This window comes from Oncorhynchus keta, chromosome 5 (genome assembly GCF_023373465.1).
Source record: "Oncorhynchus keta strain PuntledgeMale-10-30-2019 chromosome 5, Oket_V2, whole genome shotgun sequence".
Lineage (NCBI taxonomy): Eukaryota > Metazoa > Chordata > Actinopteri > Salmoniformes > Salmonidae > Oncorhynchus > Oncorhynchus keta.
In genome coordinates, this window is record NC_068425.1 from 20,218,681 (window position 1) to 20,245,914 (window position 27,234).

The 27,234-nt window shown below is 42.9% G+C and overlaps 3 protein-coding genes across 5 annotated transcripts; 1 reads left to right on the forward strand and 2 right to left on the reverse strand.

The window, feature by feature from the left end:
• Positions 1 to 356: 356 nt before the first annotated feature.
• On the reverse strand, positions 357 to 8,527 carry LOC118384689 (cytoglobin-1-like). The gene is made up of 3 exons (XM_035771422.2): positions 8,215 to 8,527; positions 1,397 to 1,628; positions 357 to 1,309 (listed from the first exon to the last, which is right to left on the reverse strand). The coding sequence occupies exons 1-3, from the start codon at positions 8,355 to 8,357 to the stop codon at positions 1,151 to 1,153; spliced, it is 534 nt and encodes a 177-aa protein (XP_035627315.2). The 5' UTR covers positions 8,358 to 8,527; the 3' UTR covers positions 357 to 1,150.
• A 912-nt stretch (positions 8,528 to 9,439) lies between these two features.
• LOC118384688 (phosphoribosyl pyrophosphate synthase-associated protein 1) lies at positions 9,440 to 22,444 on the forward strand. 3 transcript variants are annotated; one of them, XM_035771419.2, is made up of 11 exons: positions 9,440 to 9,882; positions 10,448 to 10,500; positions 12,853 to 12,919; positions 13,326 to 13,498; positions 15,631 to 15,746; positions 15,861 to 15,916; positions 16,022 to 16,167; positions 17,210 to 17,254; positions 19,246 to 19,316; positions 19,513 to 19,659; positions 20,382 to 22,444. In XM_035771419.2, the coding sequence occupies exons 1-11, from the start codon at positions 9,800 to 9,802 to the stop codon at positions 20,538 to 20,540; spliced, it is 1,116 nt and encodes a 371-aa protein (XP_035627312.1). In that variant the 5' UTR covers positions 9,440 to 9,799; the 3' UTR covers positions 20,541 to 22,444. The 3 variants fall into 3 exon arrangements, with proteins under 3 accessions (XP_035627312.1, XP_035627314.1, XP_035627313.1); XM_035771421.2 differs by having other exon boundaries at positions 9,445 to 9,626; XM_035771420.2 differs by lacking the exon at positions 17,210 to 17,254 and having other exon boundaries at positions 9,448 to 9,882.
• A 2,856-nt stretch (positions 22,445 to 25,300) lies between these two features.
• Positions 25,301 to 27,014, reverse strand: LOC118384800 (ras-related protein Rap-2a-like). Its single transcript, XM_035771528.2, has one exon. It carries the CDS (start codon positions 26,799 to 26,801, stop codon positions 26,175 to 26,177), a length of 627 nt encoding a protein of 208 aa, XP_035627421.2. The 5' UTR covers positions 26,802 to 27,014; the 3' UTR covers positions 25,301 to 26,174.
• Positions 27,015 to 27,234: the final 220 nt, after the last annotated feature.

Below are 27,234 nucleotides of genomic sequence, written 5' to 3' on the forward strand. Positions count from 1 at the left end.
AGACTCATTATACTAATGTATTGTTACTGCACCTTCTATTGTGTAATGATATCTATATACAGTAGGTTGGTATGGGGGAGCACATACGGTACACACGTCTTTATTGATGCTGGTGTGAAAGGCCACATGTGCACTTGTGTTCCCACAACAATCAATGATGTGCAGGGAGAGGTGGTTGGATTCAGAACCGAGCAACACTCTCTCTGAGTGTCTCGTGACATGGGAGGTATAAATACCTTTAGGCCTCCAGCTAATCCACCTATCGCTAGGACTGCTGACTCACAGGGAGTAGGCCACAGCAGGAGGAAAGGGAGTGCTAATACCTCACAGTGAAAAACAAGGGATTGAGAATAATATGCTTGTCATGATTTCCATTATAGATATCATTGTTTTGGTTTATTATGTTATTATGCAGATACAGGGATTGATAAAAAAAAAAAACATTTACATTGCTTAAATGTGGACACCTCACAAGTTATTTCTCATTTTGTGAGACAGTGAAGTGGATCTGATTCTGAAGGGTGACCGATTCTGAAATACAATATACTGCCCAGGAAACACCAACAAAGCATCACATGAAATGAACAAAGATCTTGATGTCAGTGTCAGAAATAAAGAAAGGCACAAAGCAGGTTAACAACTGAGTGATTAGCAGAAGACATTCTCTCCCCTGTATATCTGTTTTTGGTGTAAAGATAAAAATGTGTAAGAGAGTGTACGTTTAGACTGTCTCTATGGCATAATACAGTTCTTATGTCTGCCAATCCTCAATCTTCAACATAATCTCATGGCAATGTAGCTGAAGAGACATCCAAGATTCTATCAGTCTGTGTAGGGCTTATTCTCTACCTCAAACATAAATGCATACACACATATGTCCATTCACACACATTCCAACCAAAGTCAGCACAAACTACCACCCCATCGTTCATAAGAGAGTCCATCAGAATAACACACCCTACAGTGGGGGCATGGGACAGATAAAGGGAGGGAGTCATGATGATACATAGGAAGATTCTATGAGCTCTGGAAAGATACATTTCTTCCCTTGAATGGTCAGACGTAGATCGTCCTGCTCCTAAGCCAAGGCCCAGTAGTAGTCAGTCTCAGTAGTCACTGACGGTTACTTTGACACAGACAGACAGATGGTTCACACAGCAGAGCTGGAGGCCCAGCCCACCTCCTCATACACGCCTTTCACGTGCCAGTAGATGGCATCCAGCAGTTTGGTCCACGCCACTGCCACCTCTGGAGTGATGTAATCAGGAAAATCTTCAACCAGCACCTCCAGAATCACCCCACACAGGATCTGAGAAAGAGAGAGAGGGAATACATTTGCTTTGGTGTGCCTGTGGGTAATGGTTATGTGTAAACATGTTGCCTGGTTCTTCCTCACCTGGAAGTAGACAGGCTCCACCTTGTGTCTGAGTGCATGGGCCTTGCCCACCAGCTTCAGAACAGATACCATCTTGTCCCCGTCATGGAGGTTCTCCACCAGGGTGTTGATGGCGTTCATCACCCTGCGGGAGTGCTTCCTGAGCTGGGCACTCCTCTCCAGTTCCTCAGGGTCCTCCACCTGTTGGAACTGTTTAAAGTACTGCTTGGAGGAGGGGGAGTTCACAAAGAGCCTGTAGAAGAAAGGAGGTGCATTTACTTGGCCCAGTGAGATATTATAAGTAAACATAGTTGGAGCGTGTTGACACAGCTGCGGGGCATGTTTTCCCTTTTAATGTTTAACCACTGTCCAGGTTCTGTACAGGTTATGCTTCATTTACTCAACCATGGCCTGAGCATAAGCATGTGCTATACAAATACATGATAACAGTGTTTGTAAAAGCACACATTTCTTCTAGCTGATAAGGCAGAAGAAATGTTTGTCAGTTAACAAAAAACCTGAGTTAGAGGGCCTTCCTCTGACTCCGCCTGGTGTAGAGGTCCTGGATTGCAGGCAGCTTAGTCCCAGTGATGTAGTGGGCCGTACGCACTACCCTATATAGTGCCTCGTGGTCAGAGGCCGAACAATTGCCGTACCAGGCAATTGATGTTGCAGCTGTAGAACCTTTTGAGGATCTCAGGACCCATGCCAAATCTTTTTAGTTTCCTGAGGGGGAATAGGCTTTGCCGTGTCCTCCTCACGACTGTCTTGGTGTGTTTGGATTATTCTAGTTTGTTGTTGATGTGGACACCAAGGAACTTGAAGCTCTCAACCTGCTCCACTACTACAGCCCCGTCCATGAGAATGGGGGCGTGCTCGGTCCTCCTTTTCCTGTAGTCCACAATCATCTCCTTAGTCTTGGTTACGTTGAGGGATAGGTTGTTATTCTGGCACCACCCGGCCAGGTCTCTGACCTCCTCCCTATAGGCTGTCTCGTCATTGTCGGTGATCAAGCCTACCACTGTCGTCTGCAAACTTAATGATGGTGTTGGAGTCGTGCCTGGCCGTGCAGTTGTGGGTGAACAGGAAGTAGAGGAGGGGACTGAGCACGCACCCCTGTGGAGCTCCAGTGTTGCGGATCAGCGTGGCCGATGTCTTGCTACCTACCCTCACCACCTGGGGGTGGCCCTTCAGGAAGTCCAGGATCCAGTTGCAGAGGGAGATGTTTAGTCCCAGGATCCTTAGCTTAGCAATGAGCTTTGAGGGTACTATGGTGTTGAACGCTGAGCTGTAGTCAATGAATAGCATTCTCACATAAGTGTTCTTTTGTCCAGGTGGGAAAGGGCAGTATGGAGTGCAATAGAGATTGCATCATCTGTGGATCTGTTTAGGCGATATGCAAATTGGAGTGGGTCTAGGGTTTCTGGGATAATGGTGTTGATGTGAGCCATTACCAGCCTTTCAAAGTACTCCATGGCTCCGGACGTGAGTGCTATGGGTCTGTAGTCATTTAGGCAGGTTGCCTTTGTGTTCTTGGGCACAGGGTCTGTGGTGGTCTGCTTGAAACATGTTGTTATTACAGACTCAATCAGGGACATGTTGAAAATGTCAGTGAAGACACCTGCCAGTTGGTCAGCACATGCCCGGAGCACACGTCCTGGTAATCCGTCTGGCCCCGCAGCCTTGTGTATGTTGACCTGTTTAAAGGTCTTACTCACATTGGCTACGGAGAGCGTGATCACACAATCGTCCGGTACAGCTGCATGCCTCAGTGTAGCTTGCCTCGAAGCGAGCATATAAGTAATTTAGCTCATCTTGTAGGCTCGTGTCACTGTGCAGCTCGCGGCTGTGCTTCCCTTTGTAGTCTATAATAGTTTCCAAGCCCTGCCACATAAGACGAGCGTCGGAGCCGGTGTAGAATGATTCAATCTTAGCCCTGTTGTCACGACTACTACCGAAGGTGGCTCCCCTTCCTGTTCGGGTGGCGCTCGGCGGCCGTTGTCACCGGCCTACTAGCTGCCACTGATCCCTTTTCCCCCTTTCTGTTTATTGGTTTCACCTGTGTTCATTTTAGGCTGATTGGTCGGGCTTTATTTACCAGCAGGCGGGATTGATGTGCGGGATTGTTTGGTGTACGGGTGTACATGTCTGTGTGTCTCGGTTTGCCCATGTTCTTGGGGTTTTGCTGGACTGTTTAAGTCCCCCGTGTTTGGGGCATTTGTTTTTCGTGTCCGCCCTGTGTTCCGTGGGGTTGGTGTATGTTCACCGGTTTTTGTGCATTAAACGATATAGCACTACCCTGTAGTCTCTGCTTCCTGTGCCTGACTTCTCACCCACTACACCCCGGGCGTTACACCTGTGTTGACGCTTTGCCTGTTTGATGGCTCGTCGCAGGGCATTGCAGGATTTCTTGTAAGCTTCCGGGTTAGAGTCCCGCACCTTGAAAGCGGCAGCTCTACCCTTTAGCTCAGTGCGAATGTTGCCTGTTATCCATGGCTTCTGGTTGGGGTAGGTACGTACAGTCACTGTGGGGATGACATCCGAGATGCACTTATTGATAAAGCCAGTGACTGATGTGGTGTACTCCTCAATGCCATCGGAAGAATCCCAGAACATGTTCCAGTCTGTGATAGCAAAACAGTCCTGTAGTTTAGCATCTGCTTCACCTAACCACTTTTTTATAGACCTAGTCACTGGTGCTTCCTGCTTTAATTTTTGCTTGTAAGCAGGAATCAGGAGGATAGAATTGTGGTCTATGTACATCCTGGCATTTTGGTGGCTACTGCTATGTTCCCCTGAGTCTAGGAGACATGTTGGTCCAGGTGATTTATTTATTTGGAAAAATATGCACTGGGTACAACCCAGGCGATAACACGGTATAACGATTCCACTTGTTTCCAATGTGGTCCCTGATGTCTGGTCTCAGTGGCTGACAGTGACTGTATACAAACTGCACAGCTCTCCCCTAAAACTCACAAAGCTAGTGTTTCATCATCTCCATGTCTGGCCATAGGATTAGCAGACCAACAGTGAAGTGCGCTAATGAAATTCAGATGGTTAGTTGGTTGCTTGTGTAATTACACACTGAAATAAACGGTCAGAATGGCTGTGTGTACTCAGGCAGCAGTGACTTCATCTGCTGCTTCCCTCTCACTGTGTTACTGTCGGGGTTGGAGACAATTAGCTCTACATCATAGGGATATACCATATGGTTGGTTTGGCCGGATGCACCTACACCCACACTCATGTTCAACATTGTTGTGCTACAGTATTTGTGTATTCATGTCAGCTCTTGTAAACACCCAAACAATGTATTAGGATAAGACATATATATATATATACCTTACGTACCACACATCTAATTCTCTACCATATAAAAACAGAATAACTCCAATGATGAAATAGGTTATCTTTGTGGAATAAACTGGTTTGAACACTGGAGAACACATTGTGAAAGAGAATAGTATTGAGCAATAAACTACAGCCTACAGTGACCAGGACAGATACAATACAGCTGTCTGTGTGTATCTTTTCCAGATGTCCCATACCTCTATCCTTTTGAAACCCATAACAGAAAATGGAAGCTTTATGGGGAAGCCATTGTGTTTCGATGAAAGCACATGGCTTTCACTACCTTCACCTGTGACATCAAGTGTTGGGAGAAAGCAGACAAGGAAGACAGAGGAGGGGGTGTCTCATTTTCTTCTGCTTAAAATGGAGGGTCTATGCAATGACTTTCAATTGTAAAGCCAGATCCTCTGTTTCACTCATAAGTAGTGAAGACAGTGGTGTTTAATCTCTCCCTTGATCTATGGTGGCTGCATATAAATAGTCTCATTAGTGTTTTATAATCATCAGCCTGTTAATCCTACTCTGGGATAGGGCTCATTTCTGAGATACTTACATGGCCGTTCTAAATGTGACATACTTGCCCTGAGTGGAAATTGTATAGGTATTTGATAAATGCAAACGCAACTACATATGTATACCCTGGAATGTGATAAAATGAGATGCATCCCTGATGCAACACTTTCAAAGAGCTATGGGTATTTCACATGGGATATTTTAGTTATTTAGATAGATAAATTAACCACGCATAGCTTTTAGTATTAAACTGACAGAGAGAGAGAGAGAGAGCAGTTGAGGTTTGAGGTTTAACATTATACTTGAACATGCCTTCAAATCTCCAAAGATGCCAAAGATTCAAAGACCCCTTGACAGCTAAAGTTTGCTCCTTGTAAGTGTTCCATGTCACCATGTAATACTACAGGCATTTGGAATGCCTCAGAGCAATTTGAGGCTTAAGATATTTAAGTACCGGTATTAAAATATTGCATCAAATGAAAGCATTGCAATTTATGACCAAGATGATGTCCTTTTAACTATTTAACTAACTATTTAGCAGATTTATGGCTTGGGGTGGAAGCTGTTCAGCGTCCTGCTGATTCCAGAATATGTGCATTGGTACCGCTTGTCGTGCGGTAGCAGAGAGAACAGTCTATGACTTCGGTGGCTGGAGTCTTAGACAATTTTTATGGACTTCCTTTGACACAGCCTAGTATAGAGGTACTTGATGGCTGGGAGCTCGGCACCAGTGATGTACTTGGCTGTCCGCACTACCCTCTGTAGTGCCTTATGGTCGGATGCCAAGTAGTTGCCATACCAAGTGGTGTGCAGCCAGTCAAGATGCTCTCAATGGTGTGACGTCGGCAAACTTAATGATGGTGTTGGAGTCGTGCATGGCCACACAGACATGGGTGAACAAGGAGTACAGGAGGGGACTAAGCACGCAACCCTGAGGGTCCCTGTGTTGAGAGTCAGTGTGGCGGATGTGTTGTTGCCTGCCCTCACTACCTGGGGATGTCCCGGCAGGAAGTCAAGGATCCAGTTGCAAAGGTAGGTGTTCAGTCCCAGGGCCCTTAGCTTAGTGATGAGCTTGGAGGGCACTATGGTATTGAATGCTGAGCTATAGTAAATGAACAGCATTCTAACATAAGTGTTCCTTTTGTCCAAGTGGGAAAGGGCAATAGAGGTTGCGTCATCTGTGGATCTGTTGGGGAGGTATGCGAATTTGAGTCGGTCCAGGGTGTCTGGGATGATGGTGTGGATGTGAGCCATGACCAGCCTTTCAATGCATTTCAGGGCTACAGATGTGAGTGCTAGTCATTTACACAGGTTACCTTGGCATTCTTGTGCACAGGGACTATGGTGGTCTGCTTGAAACATGTAGGTATTACAGACTGTTTCAGGGAGAGGTTCAAAATGTCAATGAAGACACTTGCCAGCTGGTCAGCGCTTGCGCTGGGGGGCTTGCGTCACTGGGTTGCTCGTGGCTGGGTTTCCCTTTGTAATCCGTGATAGTTTGCAAACCCTGCCACCTCCGACGAGCAACAGAGCCGGTGTAGTAGGATTCTTAGTCCTGTAAGCGGCAGCTGTAGCCTTTATCTCAGTGCGGATATTGCCTGTAATCCAGAGACTGATGTGATAAACTCCTCCCCAGTCTGTGCCAGTGAAACAATTCTGTAGCTTTTAATTTTTTAAAAATTCTAATAAAGATCTGCTGGTAGAAATGAGGTAAGACGGATTTCAGTTTTCCTGCATCAAAATAACCAGCCACTAGGATGTGCATTTTCTAGTTTTCTTATGGCCCTATACAGCTCATTGAGTGCGGTCTTAGTCCCAGCATCAGTTTGTGGTGGTAAATAGAAGTCTATAAAAAATATAGATGAAAACTCTCTTGGTACGTAGTTATTGACTCGTGAGGGGCAATGCTGTATCATGGTGCAAACATCACCACTACAAAGACCGTGCTCATCACAAATGGTCACAGAGGTTAGCTACTGCTTGTCTGCTGTAATATATATACAGTAAGTCATGGATGGTAGTATACCCAAAGCTATCTGACTTTTAATGGTTTGATACAGTATAATGACCTCCTGTCCACTATGTAATGATGAATGGAGGGAATGTCCCTGATCACTGATCTTCACGAGGCTCAATGAGGGATTAGACAGAGACGTCCCTGTGAGGGTTCAGTGAGTCAGGTCAGAAATCCCTGTTCTGCAGATATGTGAAACATGATCTGCCCTCAGAGGGAGCACCTGCAGAGCCAAATATGTCAGATTGGAATAAGCAGCAAGATGGATTGAGCTGCACGCTTTCCCCTCTGATTCTGCCAACTGATAGGAAGGGAGCCAATTTGAGATGCAATAGCTCAGATATGAGTGATGGCGCTCTCTCTAACAGACTGAGAGCATGAAAGTCAAGTCAATCATCATGTTACAATCTTCACACGTTGTTAAAATTACTTTCAGTTCCCTTCATTATAGTGGGGATCATGCAAGGGTCACGGAGAGATTGTAATCTAGGTTGCAAGAACATTGTTATTTATTACCCTCAACTATTGCAACACAATTTGGTAAAACAACCAGTGAGCAAGATAAGGAGCCATGTGCAATTTCCATGTTGGCAATGTAATAATTAAGGAGAAACAAACTTTAGCCTGGCCTTGGTTGAGGCCCTGAACATCCCTATGATAACAAGATGCTGCTGAGAGTTTTGCTCCCTGTGGTGGCAGAAGCTGTTGCCACTGGTCAGGGGACTGCAATCACCAGCTCTGTGTGTGTGTGTGTGTGTGTTTGTTATATTGTTCAGCAATGTGTGCTGTGTGTGTTGAAACAGTCAGCATTCAGTAAGTTACAGCTCTTCTGTCATCAGCCCTCCATAACTCCCCAAATGGAAATGGGTGCACCTAGGCAAGTTTTTCAGTGTCTCTAGACTGACAATTTCAAGATGTTATAGGCAAGAAACAAGGGAAAGAGAGTATAGGTAAAGTTTACCTGATGAGAATGGCCACCCCGACATCATCACAGTTCTGGTAGACTTTGGCCCAGGTGTCCTTGATCATCTCTCTCTCTGAGTCACAGAGGGGATCTAGGCGCTCCAGGCGATCTGCCATTATCTCTCCCTGCTGCCTCTCCATCCAGGAGTCCTATAATGCTGCAGGAGTGGTGTGTTGTAGACAGGTGATAAGAGTCCCCAAGAACACAACCCAGTTCCCTTTGTTTACACAGTCTCTCTGTTCAAACAATCCCCTTTTTATTACCCTTCTCTGGCTGAGAGACCCTCTCACAACCTTTTCTGAGTGAGTGAATGAGGAACACACTAAAAAGCGAGAGGAAGAGAGTGCACACAGAGTGAGGAGGAGCCACACACCTCTCCCCCCTCTCTCTCTTTCTCTCCCCTCTCCCTCCCCACCCAAATTGGTACTTGCCTATTTTCTATTTTTGTGTGTTCATCAAATCAAATTTTATTGGTCACATACACATGTTCAGCAGATGTTATTGTGGGTGTAGTGAAATGCTTCATGTTTGTGTGTGTGTGTATGGGAGGGGATATTGAGAGGAAAAGCATTCAGATTTTTAGGGCATTGTGAAAATAATCAAAAAAGCTCATTAGCGCCAAAGTAGACATCATACAAGACTACAAATCCCTGCAAGCTCCTGATCTTTTCAACTCATTCAGTCAAAATAACAAATCTTTTGACTAATTTAATTCATTTGAGTAAGTAATGCCCAGAGCATGCAGGACCAGCAAATGATGAACTCAATTCTCCAAAGAGTCATGCTTCTTACAAGCCTCTCATTCACAAATTCAGCCCAGTGGCGCAGTGGTCTAAGTGCAAGAGGTGTCACTCCATTCCCTGGTTCAAATCCAGGCTGTATCACAGGCACTCACATCTGGCTGTGATTGGGAGTCCCATAGGGTGGTGGTACACAATTGGCCCAGTGTCGTCCGGGTTTGGCTGGGGTGGGCCATTATTCTACATAAGAATTTGTTCTTAACTGACTTGCCTGGTTAAATAAAATATAACATTAGAATAAGATGGACGGTGAAATGAAACGACTTAATATCGCTGTCTGCCAGCCTTTGGGCTATTTGACTCCCAGTGCAGGAATCTATATAATTTATTGATTAAAAAACACTCCGGTTTCCAACAAAAAAATACATACATTGCTAGCTCATCTAATAACAGGCGGCAGGTCTGTCAAATAAATAAAAAATACCACCCGATTGGTATTATGATTCGGTTCAGGATAGTTTTTTCGGTGTTGTTCATGTCTTGCACAGCCAGCCAACCACACACAGTCAGACATACAGCAAAGCTAAAGAGGAGCTAGCCGCAAGCAATTTATTTCATTCAACGAGCATAACTATCTTGGGAGATTATATTTATACTGGATTTAATAAGGTCTAATAATAACAAAGTGCATTTTAACATCAACGTTGCACGTTTTTGTATCTTTCTTCGCATGACTACCTAACACTTAGCTTAGCTTGCTAGCAAGCTGCAAGTGTGGTAACGTTAGTTTGAGAAGAAGCTAGTTAGCTGGTTACACAGGTGCTAGCTAACCAGCTGCCAGAATGAATGTCGCAAAAAGTGGTTATCGGGTCTTTTCTGCCAATTCTACTGCAGCATGTACAGAACTAGCCAAGAAGATAACTGAGTATGTATATTTTGTTGTTCCGGCTAAATATACGTGTTATGATAGATACCTAACCAGATAATGTTGCTAGCTAGCTCGCTAAAATGTGTATGCTGGTGTTTGCAGGTGCATGGCCACAGATGAAGTCATTTGATTTTAGCCAAGGGTCTTGCTTACTGTCATTAATCGATTGAGTTTATGAGTTGGTCATTTGCTAGATGTTGACAATGACATTGAGGCTTAAGGGAATTGATTTAATGTGAGACAATGTTGGGTGTCTCCGCTGTGTGAAACTGGGAACTGTCTGTTATTAACGTTAGTGACATTGAAACAGGGAGCGAGTGCCTGTGATCTAGTTGAACTCTTCCCATGTCTACTAGATATGCAAGGTAGTGGGCCCACTGTCACTGAATTACAATGTGACACATTACAACATGTTGCTTGTTTGCTTGGGTTTCAAATGGTAGCGGCACAGCAGGCTTAGTTAGAGTGGGATCAGTTTCCATGCAGGGCCTCTGTCCTGTCTGAATAAGACACATCACAGTGTCATACCTCTTGTACTGATTTGTCTGGTGTTTTTTCACAGACGACTAGGAGTTGAATTGGGCAAGTCGGTGGTCTATCAAGAGTCCAATAGAGGTGAGTTGAAACCAATTATGTATATAACAGGGGAGGACAGCTCATAATTATTGGAATAATAACATGGAAACCATGTGTTTGATACCTTTTCATTGACTCAATTCCAGACATTATTAAGAGCCGTCCTCCTCTCAGCAGCCTCCACTGGTATACAGTGCATTCGGAAAGTATTCATACCCCTTCACTTTGTTACGTTACAGCCAATATTCTAAAAAAAAATAATAATAATTAAAAAACTCCTCAATCTACACACAATATCCCATAATGACAAAGTGAAAACAGGGTTTTAGAAATGTTTGTAACTGTACTACAATTTTGAAACTGAAATCACTTATTTACAAAAGTATTCAGACCCTTTGCTATGAGACTCAAATGTATCTATAACTTGATTGGAGTCCACCTGTGGTAAGTTCAGTTGATTAGACATGCAATGGCACACACCTGTCTATATAAGGTCCCACAGTTGACAGTGCATGTCAGAGCAAAAACCAAGCCATGTGGTCAAAGGAATTGTCCGTATAGCTCCGAGACAGGATTGTGTCGAGGTACAGATACCAATTTGTAAGTCGCTCTGGATAAGAGCGTCTGCTAAATGACTTAAATGTAAATGTAAATGGGAAGGGTATCAAGACATTTCTGCAGCATTGAAGGTCCCCAAGAACACAGTGGCCTCTATCATTCTTAATTGGAAGAAGTTTGGAACCACCAAGACTTTACATAGAGCTGGCCACCCAGCTAAACTGAGCAATCAGGTTGAAGGGCCTTGGTCAAGGAGGTGACCAAGAACCCAATGGTCACTCTGACAGAGCACCAGAGTTCCTCTGTGAAGATGGAAGAACCTTCCAGAAGGACAGCCATCTCTGCAGCACTCCACCAATCAGGCCTTTATGGTAGAGTGGCCAGACGGAAGCTACTCCTCAGTAAAAGGCACATGACAGCCCGCTTGGAGTTTGCCGAAAGGCACCTAAAGACTCTCAGACCATGAGAAACAAGATTCTCTGGTCTGATGAAACCAAGATTGAACTCTTTGGCCTGAATGCCAAACGTCACGTCTGGAGGAAACCTGGAACCACAGGGGTGATGGTTCACCTTCCAACAGGACAACAACCCATAGCATAAAGCCAATACAATGCAGGAGTGGCTTCGGGACAAGTGTCCTTGAGTGGCCCAGCCAGAGCCTGGACTTGAACCTGATCGAACATCTCTGGAGAGACCTGAAAGTAGCTGTGCAGCGACGTTCCACATCCAACCTGACAGAGCTTGAGAGGATCTGCAGAGAAGAATTGAAGAAACTCCCCAAATACAGGTGTGCCAAGCTTATCATACCCCTAGCATCATACCCAAGAAGACTCAGGGATGTAATTGCTGCCAAAGATGCTTCAATAAATTACTGAGTAAAGGGTCTGAATACTTATGTAAATGTGATATTTCTGTTTTTTATTTGTAATATATTTGCACTAATTTGTTAACTTTTTTCCTTTGTCATTATGGGGTATTGTGTGTAGATGGGGGAAACATGTAATCAAGTTTAGATGAAGGTTGTGTAACAAATGTGGAAAAAGTGAAGGGGTCTGAATACTTTCCGAATGCACTGTATAAATAATTGGTTGGAACCAAAATTATTTTCCAATCATTTCATTCTGAACAGAACCATCAATTTTATTTTTTGTTCTTTTGTGAACCTTTTCTAAACAAAAAAACAGTATCATTCATTTCTGTTCCTTTTTAAACCTCCTGAAATTGAAGTTTTTTAAAAACATTTAGTTGGACATTAAATCACCACCAATTAGTGCGGATAGAATAGCTTGCTATGGAGCAGGCAAGCTATTTACATGGATTGGACAGACAAGTGTAGCGTGCGAGATGGAATTGAAATTGAGAGCGAGAGAGGGAGGGCTTTGCATAGGCACTTCATTGCATTTTTTTGTGGGGCTGGAAAAGAATGCCTGGAACATAAAATAATGTTATTAACCGGTTCCCATACTTTTAAAATAACTGTTCTGTTCTGGAACAGTATAGATCACGTTTGTTCCCGATTCTGTTCCTCAAAAAAAAACATTGGTTCTGTTCCCTGAACCAGTTCCAACTCCTAGTTGAAACCCAGTCACTCTGCCTACTCTGCTAATACAAAGGACAGCCTATTTGTTTGGCCTGATACAAAGCATTTTTCTCTTTTGGAAAACATGACATGTTACAGATGAGTATTTACAATGGCTTGATAATTATGCCTGAACTGAGTGTTATGCCCTAGTTGACATAAACAAGTCTAGGCACATTTGGGGAGCTGTAAGTGTCAAAGTTAGCATTTTACCCACACTTGCTGTTGATTCAACTTTATGTGACCCTTGATAGAGACCAGAGTAGACGTGAAGGAATCTGTTCGCGGCCAAACTATCTTCATCATCCAGACCATACCCAGGTGAGTAGACTGAAATATGTCATCTCCTCCACACTTCTGTTCTAGGACACACACAAACCTATACTGTGTGTGTAATGTGGTGCAGCCTTTAGGACTATGCATATCAATCTATATTGTAGGAGGGGTATTCACACAGTCATATCACGTGTTAGGTTGCATTATCCATATTCAAACCTGTTTGATTGACACACTATAAATCAGGCACAAGCTCATCTACCATAATATGAATAGCTACCAGTGTTATTAATAGCCATCCTCTTATCTGTCATCTGACTTGGCGTGCACAAGCTGTACTGAGCATATGCTGTTGCCCTCTGCTGGAGAGTTGCTCAGCATGAGTTTGCACTGACCGCACCATAAATGTGACCATTATTTGTTATTGACACTTTTCCCTTGTTTTAACCAGAGATGTCAACACGGCCATCATGGAGCTGCTGATCATGGCCTACGCCCTTAAGACCTCCTGTGCAAAGAACATAATTGGGGTCATTCCCTATTTCCCCTACAGCAAGCAGTGCAAGATGAGAAAAAGGGGTTCCATAGTGTGCAAGCTGCTGGCTTCCATGCTAGCCAAAGCAGGTAATTACATCCTGTTTGCAAGTGTTAACAGTTTACTGTTTACATTGCCCTTGACCATCTGTGTTAAAGGAAAATGTCTACATATTTCAACTTCATATTTGTAAGCAGCCCCACCCCAACATCAATATATGTGAAAATGGCGCACTTACAGTGCCTTGCGAAAGTATTCGGCCCCCTTGAACTTTGCAACCTTTTGCCACATTTCAGGCTTCAAACATAAAGATATAAAACTGTATTTTTTTGTGAAGAATCAACAACAAGTGGGACACAATCATGAAGTGGAACGACATTTATTGGATATTTCCAAAAAAATTAACAAATCAAAAACTGAACATTTGGGCGTGAAAAACTATTCAGCCCGCTTAAGTTAATACTTTGTAGCACCACCTTTTGCTGCGATTACAGCTGTAAGTCGCTTGGGGTATGTCTCTATCAGTTTTGCATATCGAGAGACTGAAATGTTTTCCCATTCCTCCTTGCAAAACAGCTCGAGCTCAACGAGGTTGGATGGAGAGCATTTGCGAACAGCAGTTTTCAGTTCTTTCCACAGATTCTCGATTGGATTCAGGTCTGGACTTTGACTTGGCCATTCTAACACCTGGATATGTTTATTTTTGAACCATTCCATTGTAGATTTTGCTTTATGTTTTGGATCATTGTCTTGTTGGAAGACAAATCTCCATCCCAGTCTCAGGTCTTTTGCAGACTCCATCAGGTTTTCTTCCAGAATGGTCCTGTATTTGGCTCCATCCATCTTCCAATAATTTGAACCATCTTCACTGTCCCTGCTGAAGAAAAGCAGGCCCAAACCATGATGCTGCCACCACCATGTTTGACAGTGGGGATGGTGTGTTCAGGGTGATGAGCTGTGTTGCTTTTACGCCAAACATAACGTTTTGCATTGTTGCCAAAAAGTTCAATTTTGGTTTCATCTGACCAGAGCACCTTCTTCCACATGTTTGGTGTGTCTCCCAGGTGGCTTGTGGCAAACTTTAAACAACACTTTTTATGGATATCTTTAAGAAATGGCTTTCTTCTTGCCACTCTTCCATAAAGGCCAGATTTGTGCAATATACGACTGATTTATCCTATGGACAGAGTGTCCCACCTCAGCTGTAGATCTCTGCAGTTCATCCAGAGTGATCATGGGCCTCTTGGCTGCATCTCTGATCAGTCTTCTCCTTGTATGAGCTGAAAGTTTAGAGGGACGGCCAGGTCTTGGTAGATTTGCAGTGGTCTGATACTCCTTCCATTTCAATATTATCGCTTGCACAGTGCTCCTTGGGATGTTTAAAGCTTGGGAAATCTTTTTGTATCCAAATCCGGCTTTAAACTTCTTCACAACAGTATCTCGGACCTGCCTGGTGTGTTCCTTGTTCTTCATGATGCTCTCTGCGCTTTTAACGGACCTCTGAGACTGTCACAGTGCAGGTGCATTTATACGGAGACTTGATTACACACAGGTGGATTGTATTTATCATCATTAGTCATTTAGGTCAACATTGGATCATTCAGAGATCCTCACTGAACTTCTGGAGAGAGTTTGCTGCACTGAAAGTAAAGGGGCTGAATCATTTTGCACGCCCAATTGTTCAGTTTTTGATTTGTTAAAAAAGTCTGAAATATCCAATAAAATGTTGTTCCACTTCATGATTGTGTCCCACTTGTTGTTGATTCTTCACAAAAAAATACAGTTTTATATCTTTATGTTTGAAGCCTGAAATGTGGCAAAAGGTCGCAAAGTTCAGGGGGGCCGAATACTTTCGCAAGGCACTGTATTTCGTTTTGTGGAAAAAAATATAGAGGAAGACAAGTGTTTCCAAAGTCGTCAGCGGTGTGCATCATGTGATTCTAACCAATAATGAGGAGGCATTGACTTCTAATTGTCTACTAATTGGTTGATGATGTCATTGGAAGCACGTATCCACCTATTTATTTTACTACAAAACAGAAACGTGCCATTTTCACGTGTTGATGTTGGGGTTGTGCTGGAGAGGAATTCAACGTGGAAAATGTTTTACATTTCCCTTTAAACTTGCCTCTGTGGCTGATTTCTCATTCTGCACCCTCTGTTAAAAGCAGTCTGCTGTTTCTTCAGTCTCTTTTCTCATCCTCTCTCTTTCTCCTTCCAGGTTTAACTCACATCATCACCATGGACTTACATCAGAAGGAGATTCAGGGCTTCTTCAGTTTTCCAGTGGACAACCTGCGTGCCTCCCCCTTCCTGCTTCAGTACATCCAGGAGGAGGTAACCATCTTACTCTAGCTCATGTGCCATGCCTGGTAGTAAAGTTGTAAGATAGTAAACTACACTCAGCAGCCTATTCAATGTCAAATGTGGGCTCCTCTCACTTCCCTTCAGGTCCCAGATTACAGAAACGCCATTATTGTTGCAAAGTCACCGTCTGCTGCTAAGAGGTAACATACTATTTAGTTACGGAGGCCTGGAGTGTGATCATATAATGTACATAATGTAAAAGGGTTTCTGCATTTCTCCAGTGTTTTCTTGCTGTTGTCTTTCAGAGCTCAGTCCTATGCAGAGCGACTGCGTTTGGGCCTGGCAGTGATGCATGGCGAGGCTCAGTGTTCAGAGTCTGACATGGCGGACGGACGACACTCTCCCCCCTGTGTCCGTAACACCTCAGGACACCCTGGGCTGGAGTTGCCTTGTAAGACCTCTCTAGAAGCCCTATATAGCTTATAGCTTGGTAACTAGCCAGGTGTAGTTGTCGTTAGTCTGCCATCAGATCAAATTGAAACTGTATCTTTGTCTGTAGCTTCCCCAATTCTTTAGTGTTGGTCAGGCTGTGTCTGTAAGATATAGATGGATGCATAGATGCCTGTACTAGTCAATGGTTGCATCCAAAAATATGTTAAGTGTAGTGTGAAATGTTCAAGTCTCTGAATTATTTGAATAATTATTTCAAACTCCCAAAATATCCATTGCACAATCCTCATCATATGGATTTAATGTCAGCACTAACAGCTTTATAAGTGATGATTCTGCTATAACCATTTCAACACCTGACATTATTTTGAAAGGATCTTGAATTGTGTAGCCTATTTACTGCACGTTCTAATTCCACACATACACTGCCTCTACTAATGTTGCGACCTTACATTTACATTTAAGTCATTTAGCAGACGCTCTTATTAGCCTCCCTAAAATGTAAAGGCATTCATACCAAATCGTTTTAGAATGATTTGCATGTTTAAAAATGACATTTTGAATAAGAGAACATACATTTTGTTTTTCATTTTGAGAGAATGACAGTAACTTGATATTGGAGATGTCTCATTTTCTCAGTACATTTGCGGTAAGGCTGTTAAAACAGTCGGGTCTGACAACATGGTCAGACTTTCTGTCTGGGCTTTGTGTCATTGGCAAATGACTCCAGAGTATTTATTATGCCAACTGGCTGTGTCCCCCTTCAGTTTTAGTGTTTGTAATAATATTTGTATTATTTACTCAATTAATTATCCTTGACTTAAAAAATCCTCTTATTGTAAGCTTGGGTCAGTTGCAAACTGTCTTACACATTTCTTGAATGAATAAGTTTAGAGGAATGGTTTTGGATTCTTCACGGGTTAGCTTTAAAGATTTTGCTTCATGTAAGAGGATTTTCCCAGTCCTGGCTTCATGTCTTCGTAGTCTGTTATGTCCAGTCTCTGTAGATGTGTGTTAACGTGGTGTTTATTTGTTGATAATAGCTGGCAGCAAACAACAAGCTCCGTTCCCAGGCATAGAGCTCCCAAGTACGACCGTAAACTTAATTCCCTTTTGACCACCAAATGGTTCCTCTCCAAATGGTTCCTAAATGCGTGCATGTAGTGATCAAGGGTTTTCGAATCATCTTGCCAACAAACAGTCTTAAGTGCAAGGTCCTCAGTTGTGATTGAGGAAAGCATAACAAAGACAATCAATGGACCAATTACAAATGATCTGGATCAGTTAGTTGATGTGGTCCAGCGCTACAGATCCATAATGGGTGTACTGACGCCTATGTACCCTCACTGCATACTGTAGATGAGATCCTCATCAGGAATGGATCAATGTCTTCCTTGATCCAAAGTCAGGTCTCCAGCAGTGTGCCGGTGTCAGAGGCAGAGACTTCAGATTGTTCTGCAAGATGGCCTGAAAGCCCTCCGTTAGTTGCTTTGCGAGACTCTCTTCAATCATCTGACAAATGGAACCATTTCTCCCAGATACATGTTTATATTTTCATCCGGACTCATCTTGCCAATCAACACATCATGCTTCCCTATTGAAGCCTCGCCCGAAGGAGTCTGATTAACACCTGGCCTTCAGAAATGCATGTTTTGAATACTAATTAAGCATGCCGTTGATATATAGGCCTAATACATCATGATAGGAAGAGGAAACAGGATAATCTTTTTTTTCAGAATCTAAAGCAAAGATCCAGATTTTTGGGTGGGTGGCAACATGTTGTTCTTGTGTGTGCTGCTGAACACACAGTACAGTACACCACAGTAGGTCAGGTCAGGGTTATGTTGTGTTCACCCTCTTCCCTGCTGCCCATACAAACCAGTGGGCTGCTGTGTCACACACCTTGGGCCTTCCCACATTTAAATAACTGTAAATCCTAAACGTGGACCCTACATGTCAATAACAACACATCTACTGGTTTGGGTGTGAATATGCAAATCTGATTTTATATACCTCAAACCATGACTATCACATGTTAGTTGTATTATAGCATATGTTTTCCTTAGCCCAGCAATGCTGGCTTCTAGCATCATTGAGAGGATTGCTGAGATCTTCAGGCTTTTCAACTCTTGCCTCATATATCCAAGACAAGTTTATCTCTAACATATGTGTAGGGCTAACTATAGTTTTTACCAGATCGTTTTGATTCATTTCTATATTCTACCTGAATATATTCTAGGTAGTACCTCTTCAAGACTACAGAAGGTTTTAAGACCTAGTGGTGATGTTGATGCATTTTGAAAAGCTGAAATGTTCCAGTGCTTATTATTGCTTGTGTGTGGTCCCCTGTAAGGAAGGCATGTGTTCCAGGAAGGAATGTGTTCCTGGCATGAACCTGTGTTCCCTGCTCATCTCTAGCTTCCACTCCCACAATCAGCTTCCCCACTCTGACTGGCTGATTGTCCATCCGCTGATTGTGTGCTTCCCCCATTGACTGACAACAGTAGTGTTCAATAAGACAAACCTGGAACATTAGTAAGCGTGTGATTACCTCATCAGTGCTTGTCTGCCTCTATCGTTTTTGATGGATTAACGACAAGATTAGGTTGTGCATATTGCTATATGCAAACTGTTGCCAAATGTCTGCACTGAGCTCTGAGCAGACAGTGTGTAGTGGAGGCAATTTAATATCAGCGTCTGATTGGGTATGCTGGGAAAAAAGCTTGTCATGTTGATTATCCTTGTGCTGGAATGAGTTTGGCATTCAATTTAAATCTATAAGGTTATAATTTGGACAATTGACAGAATTGATCTAATTTCCCAATTACATCTCATTTTGAAAAGAGAATTTTAGTCAGTTACCCAGAAGGGGGGGAATTGCATGGAACATTAACTATTAATTGAATAATACATAATCATAACAATGATTGAAATTGGACTTTGTAATTGTGGAAAGCTCATACTTTTGAACCCATTTTACCCAATCTACTCTGAGATGTATCCTCATTAGTTTGACTGTTTATGCCTATGGATACTGTATGTGATTACTAGCAGTGACCAGTTCGTTCTTCCTTTTCAGTAATGATGGCCAAGGAGAAGCCCCCGATCACTGTTGTAGGAGATGTGGGAGGAAGAATCGCCATCATTGTTGTAAGAAATGTGCCCATTTATTTGGGCCATTTGTGGTTTTGTACTGCAAGGTCTGTGCTAAAATGAGCCACTTGAAATGAATTTGCAACATTTTGCCACATTGTATTTAATAACAGAATATGACAGCCTTAGATTATGGATGAAGGAATTACAGGCGTACATCATTTCCAATCCCATGGTTGCCGTTCTTTCCCAGGATGACATCATCGACGACGTGGAGGACTTTGTGGCGGCAGCTGAGATTCTGAAGGAGAGAGGAGCTTATAAGATCTACATCATGGCTACACATGGGCTGCTGTCTGCCGATGCCCCCCGTCTTATTGAGGAGTCCGCCATCGACGAGGTGAGATACAGATGTAGGATCTTCATTTCAGGCAGTCTGCTACAGCAGGAAAATATTCCTGCAGCAACAGGAAATGTGAATTATTATGTGGATTATAATTAATTTTGTTTAATTAATTAGTTTTTTGAGGGGTTGATACATTTTTCATGAGGGGAAAATCAAGTGGGAATGACAAACTTCAGAAGCCTTTTTAACCTTCAATTACACTACAAGTTTTAGATTTCTTGCATTACATTTCCTGCAACAGGGTGATCAAATTAAGATCCTACATCTGTAACAGCAGCCCTGTGTTCTGAATTTATCACTACATCTTGAATGGGGAAGTGCTCAGTTCCTCATCCTAAAAGCTTTTCAATCACTTTACAACAGAAAGGCAGTGCCAACACTTTCTATGTACCACCTGTGTGCAAGATATTGCAACTTGATTCGTAGGATGTTTCATCGCCTGTATAAAGGCTGTTATAAGATATGGTAGTCAGGCACAGTTCGGTCTGGGAATGAGACTAAATAGACCACACCGACGAACGGTTGAAAGCAGCGGGTGGCCCGGCCGTCCTATCGCCTTTGACCACAGTACATCGTCCATCATTTTATATTTATTTTCAAGCGATTCTACATGTAACATCAACACTGTTCGTGGACACCCAGCAGGTGGTCTACTGCACACGGCCAACCTTCATTATGGTGTTTCCTCCTCTGTTCCCTGCCTTTCTGCCCCCCAGGTGGTGGTGACTAACACCGTCCCTCACGAGGTACAGAAGCTCCAGTGTCCCAAGATCAAGACAGTGGACGTCAGTATGATCCTGGCCGAGGCCATCCGCCGCATCCACAACGGGGAGTCCATGGCCTACCTGTTCCGCAACATCACGGTGGACGACTAAGGCCAGAGACAGGGTTGAGTTTGTGCTATAGGTGAGGTGTTAGGAGAAAACCGGTGGTATATACGCTATGCTCCCCTCCTCTCCACAGTGCTAGAAATGCATACTGTCCCTGTTGTCTGCACCTTCACACACAGCCTAGTTCCGATGACTAGGACGAGGGGGAGTACCGTCATCATATCCCCTCTTACAAACCAATAAAATGCATTTTCATCAGCTTTTAGTGCGCGAAACATAACATGGAGTTGCTCAATAAAAGCGATAAAAGAAACAAAAAGTTGAGCAATACTAAAAGGTTGATTTCACGGGCATATTTGTTGTCAGGTCATTTGTTTTTTTTTGCCTTACTATGCTAAGGTCTGGCAAACCAGCAATGCATGAATTACTGTACCTCACCTCCATGGAAGTTTTGATGTATTTTTTAATTCCTCCATGCTTCAAGATATGAAGGGATTTGTTATTTTGTTGGTTCACTGTTCACTGTTTTTCCCACCTGAGTAAAAGGTGTAGGGTGAGTGTTATGATGAAAACTAGCTTTCCTTGTCTAGCCCAGGGGTGGGAAAAATATATATTATTTTGGGTCAAAAACTCCAGGCCACTCTTGAACGTCTGAAGCCAGATGAAAAGTATGTAGATATTATAATAGACTGATATTATTGTTTTCAAACTGACCTTTTTCTGGCCCACAAATTGCTTTTGAAAAAAATCTGTGCGGCCTTCTGATAAATGTTGAAATCCCGATGTGGCCCTCGAGCCAAAATGATTGCTCACCCCTGGTCTAGCCACTGTCAACGTATCTAATGATGGCTTTTTCTTCAGTTCTCCGTTATGAAGGACGTTGACCCTATTTCACTCTTTTTAAGTATCTCCCCAATAACATCACTTACTGGTTGAATCATTTCCCCCCACACCCCTGACCCTCCAGGCCTACCGAGCACTGTGACTGCTTTGCATTTAGATGCAGGTGTGTTAATGCAAAACCTACTGAGAACAAAGCTAAAGGAACCCTAGTACAGCAGCTCCCAACCAGTTCTGTGTGACACCTAAGCCTTGTGAATTCAGGCTGACTCACCAAATACATCTAATAAGACCACATGTATTGTCTACCACCACACATTAGGCCACAGATTAGGACATTTTGACCCACCATGTTTGAATCCCACACACTGTCCGAGTCATTGTTACTGTATTGGTCCAGTCAGTCAACTGTTCTCTGTGTAACTAACAAATGTCATGATGATCTGAATGGATTTAACCTTTTATATTAAAGGGGGATATGACATCCTAACTCTGAAGTAGACTTTCCTATATAGTCTTGTTGCTTCTCATTGGCATTCAGAAAGACTGACAATATATGCATTATGTGTCCATGCTGAGGTCATGGTTTTGAATATAGAAATTGTAATCGTGACCATTTACCATTTAGTGTCCCCTATGAAAAGATGTCTGAACCCTCTGTTGGAGCTTTAAGCTCAGGGAGATATGTTTCTGAGGCAAATGCATAATGTATGTGAAGAAAAACACGCTCTTAATGCTTGTGCCTATGTCTCTGGTACAGCAAAGTCTGCTAATGTAAATGTGTTGCATTCCATTCGGCAGAACTTTCTCTTTACCATTCTTTGTTACTTTTGTTGTTGACATTCGTTCCTTTGTTATCCTGTAGGATGTGCTAATTGTAAACTGCTAACTATACCTGTGTGTGGTACAGACATGAGGAAAGGTCCTTCTTGGAGAGAAATAGCTGTTGCTATGCCAACTCATATCCATGTCTTCCGATAGCACATTGATTTGTTACTCCACTCTCATTGTCTGATCTTGATGTAGCCTATTTTATGAGTTTTTGATTTAATCGAATAATTGGTGTGTGCATCCAATTTTTTGTAAGTTAAAATAAACATTTGGCTTCATTTGTTTTTGCCAGACTTTTTATTGGTGAACAAAATGGTTATGTTTTCAATAATGTAACCAGTTACATTTTATTCTGGAGAATTGTAGTATCTCTAGTCTTAACAATAAATGTACTCTTCTGTTAAAATAAACCCTTCACATTATTCAGGTCAAACTTCATCAGATCCCAGAACTATTGATTTGTAGTTAAACAATTATTTGACCATCGTACAATCCCAATATTGTCAGTTGTTATACTTGATCAGGAGAAAATACCATTGAGTTGTATCTACGCTTTGATCAGAGAACATTAACTTCTGGTTTGTGTTGTTGTAGTATAGCTACTTAATGCAGTGAGTGGACCGTACAGTGAGACAACTTCTTCAGATGAAGTCAGGGACCCTTTACTTGTTCCAAACTTCTCAGGTTTCTACTCATCACTGAGGAGCTTTGACCAAGTTGAGGGGCAGAGACGGACTAGAAAACTCTTATCCCTTGCAGTGGAGGCATTGGTAAGGATACGCATGCTAAAATTCTTCACCACCACTCATAAGAACTGTAAAAAGGTATGATAAAGACATTATAGACTAGTAATAGAATCTCTTAACTAGAAGTGCTGACTTCTGATGTTGGCCCTTTGAAGTCTTGGATCACAGAAAATAATTTGCATGCATAATATTTAGGAGCTGTAAGCTGGCCCATCACCTATAAAATAAATTGTACATTTAAGTTTTGATAGATGGTAAACAGAAGCCCTTCCAACCCCGGAGAGAGTGGTACGCACCTGAGTGTGGGTCTCTGTCGGTAAGTGTTGGTGGTGTGAACTAGCTGGTGCATCGACAGCTGTGTGTTTAAACAGGACCCAAAGAGGAACTAGAGTGTCACAGATCATAGGTCACTTCCTCGTCTGGGCAGAGGGAAACAATGCACCATGTCTCTGTGTGTGGTTGGAAAGGGGAAACATATTTATGTGTGCATGTGTGTGCACAGTACTATATATTAGAATGATCACTAGAGCACAGTTGTTACAGTCTTAACTTTCATTAAGTACACTTATACTGGATTCTGATTGTTACTATGGAAACATTATCTGCTGGTAATTGTTGATACAGATAGTTACAGGAAATTCACATAGATAGCTAATGTCCATGCAACCATATTATATAACTGACATTATTTGTGGCAGTGTCAGGTTAATGATGCATTGATCAGGAAAGTAGATCCTTATGTGAGAATTTCACACTCTTTTCATATGGAACCTAGACATGATTCCCTGCAGAATGGTTTCTGTTACTAGCCATGTCAATGATCTGGGCATTGGAGGAACAAGTTGACATCCTGCCGAGCAGCACAAACAATGGTCTTTTGTCTGGCACAGTGAGAGGTTCCCTAATATTTTATTTCTGCTCTGGCCAGGTTTTGTATTAACTAACAGGTTTCCCCATAGATTTCAAGGTGCGTTGTGTGACAGACTAGCAATGTCAAAAACATATAGGCCTACCACTAGAGGGTAATGTGAGACAACTTACTGTAACTGGTGACATTTTAACATTTTAATTTAATATTTTATTTAGGTAGGCAAGTCAGTTAAGGACACATTCTTATTTACAATGATGGCCTACCAAAAGGATTCCTGCGGGGACGGGGGCTGGGATAGAAAATATCATATAGGACCAAACACACATCACGACAAGAGACACCACAACACTACATAAAGAGAGACCTAAGACAACATAGCAAGGCAGCGACACATGACAACACAGCATGGTAGCAACACAACATGACAACAACAACATGGTAGCAACACAACATGACAGCAACACAAAACGTGGTACAAACATTATTGGGCACAGACAACAGCACAAAGGGCAAGAAGGTAGAGACAACAATATATCACGCAAAGCAGCCACAACTGTCAGTAAGAGTGTCCATGATTGAGTCTTTGAATGAAGAGATGGAGATAAAACTGTCCAGTTTGAGTGTTTTTTGCAGCTCATTCCAGTCACTAGCTGCAGCGAACTGAAAAGAGGAGCGACCCAGGGATGAGTGTGCTTTGGGGACCTTTAACAGAATGTGACTGGCAGAACGGGTGTTGAATGTGGAGGATGAGGGCTGCAGTAGATATCCCAGATAGGGGGGAGTGAGGTCTAAGAGGGTTTTATAAATAAGCCTCAACCAGTGGGTCTTGCGACATGTATACAGAGATGACCAGTTTACAGAGGAGCATAGAGTGCACTGATGTGTCCTTTAAGGAGCATTGGTGGCAAATCTGATAGCCGAATGGTAAAGAACATCTAGCCGCTCGAGAACACCTTTACCTGACGATCTACAAATTGCGTCTCCGTAATCTAGTAGGATGGTGAAGATGCTTGAAGAGGAAGGATACCTGTTGACGGTTTTGGGAGGAAGTGAATTTTGAGGAAGTGGATTTGTGATACTGGTATGTTTTGGGATGATTCTACACCCCTGGTACTAAAGCTGATTTCATTGTCAGCATAACCACATTTGTGTCTTGTTGATTGTATGCTTGTTTATGTTATTTTTATTTATTCCAGAGCTTGGCCAGGTGTCTGCTGCAATCATACTGGAAATGGACAGATTTTTGGGGGGTATTACTTTGTAAGTTGTTCTAAATATAATCTCTGGGCTAGTCTGTTATACAGTCTCTGGCTTGTTGAGTTTTGACTTGAGTAAAGAGATTTGATGTTTGCATGATAAATAAGTCCTTGTCACACCTCATACCAGATGTGTTATTACTTGGCCATTAGTTTATTGCACTTTCGTTTCCAATAAGCACCTGCCAAAATGAGTCCACTGAAAATGACCATGACTAATACTTTGATATATAATAATATTTTATTTATCATGAATAGACAATATATACAACAAGTAATAAAGCCATAACGTCTTTGTTATACTGTTTTGGTGAATAAACATGATTTAATCATCAACATGTACTTCAAATATTCATAGAAAAACAATACAGTCTATATAATTTATATTTTAACACATTTAGTATGTTTTTTAATAAATAATGATATCTGCAAAATAACTCCAAGTGCATATGAATATTGGCAAACAACAAATTGGTATTATAGAATGAGGAACGCAACCAGAGTTGACTCAGAACATACTATGCTTTGTTGCCATGACAAGCAAAATAAAGATTTGTCACAAAGAAACTTCACTTGATGAATAAAAAAGCTCTCATGACACAATGTCCAAATGCAGCTTTTGCCTAATTCGTCACAACTGTCTATCGTCACAGTTATTGCAAGTGAACACCGTCGACACTTACAAAAGGCAAACACAACAGTAACATAGTAGGACATAGATTGAAAACTTGACAAAGTAAGCTCATTGCCACTTTTGCACTGTCACAGTATATTTTTAACAATGACACCACCACATTCAGGTGCACTTTTCTCATTTAGTTTCAGCTTTATCAATGTCCCGCACCTGTGTGACGTCATTAGTTCCGCTTCCCCTTTAACAGTCAGTGTTCCGTTCCTCTACTTCAGTGGAAATGCTGTGGTGGAGATACTTAGGATGGTTAGATGAGGAGGCTTACAGGGAATTGAAGCCGTCAGACTCCAACTCAGCAGCACGGTCTATAGCAGCAGCAGTAGTAGCACATTCAACACCACTGTGTTTGTCTGTAACACTGACCCAGTTTCGGGACCCCATCCTCAGCCTCTCTGTCCCCTGTCTGTCTTTGTCTGTATGTCACATCCCTCCAGCCCCTCTGCCTTAGGAAATGAGACAGCTGTTGGTCTTGTTCATGGGGGGCAGTTTGTTGCCGTCTTTGGGGAAGGTCTCCCTGCGTCGTCTCAGTGCGGGGCTCAGCCGGCTGGGCAGGTTGGCTTGTTGCAGCAGCTCCCTGAACACCTCCAGTACGTTGTTGTTCTCCTTGGCAGACGTCTCCAAGAAGCTGTTGTTCCAGTCCAGCTCCACAGTGGACAGCACGTCTTCGCTGGACACCGTCCGCTCGCCATGCCGGTCCGTCTTGTTGCCGACCACCACGATGGGTGTGAACTTGTCTTCTTTGACCGCCAGGATCTCGTCTCGCAGGCTCTTGACAGCCTCCAGGGAGTCCGGGTCATTGATGGCGTACACAAGGGCAAACGCGTCGCTGTTCTGAATGCAGAGCTTCCTCATGGCTGGGAAGGAGTAGCTGCCGCTGGTGTCCATGATGTGGATGGTGACCTTAGCCCCTCCGATGTCAAACTCCTTGCTGTGCAGTTCCTCCACGGTGCGCCGGTGCTTGGGTTCGAATGTGTCCAGGAGGAAGCGGCTGATCAGGGCCGTCTTTCCCACGCCAGCCGCACCCAGGAACACCAGACGCACCTCAGTCTTCTCCTTCACTTCTAGAGACATGATGACTTCCTCTGACACACTTCCTCTAACACTGGCTCTCTCTCTTCCTCTGTCTTCTTTTTGAAGACTTAAAATTCTGATTTTGTTTCAAAATAACTCTCCTTGATCCTTTTGCGAGGATGGAGAAGATGGACTCTGCTGCAGAAGCTGCTGGAGTTAGTCAGTGAACAGGGACAGTGTGGTAGGTTGTAGTAGTAAATCACTGAGAGTAGCTGGCAGTTGCATCTGTGTATGTCTGGTTGCCTGTGCATGCTATTTATGGTGTTTCTCAATCAGAGATTCCAAGCCCCCTCCTGCTCTCGTCCAATCAGGAGAGTGGAGTGTCTCTGAGTGAATTCAAAGCAGCCAATCAGAAAGACTCATGCAAATGACAGAATCCCATTGCGAAGGAGGGAGGTGATGGATAGGAGTGAGCCCAAACCAGCAGGTGTAT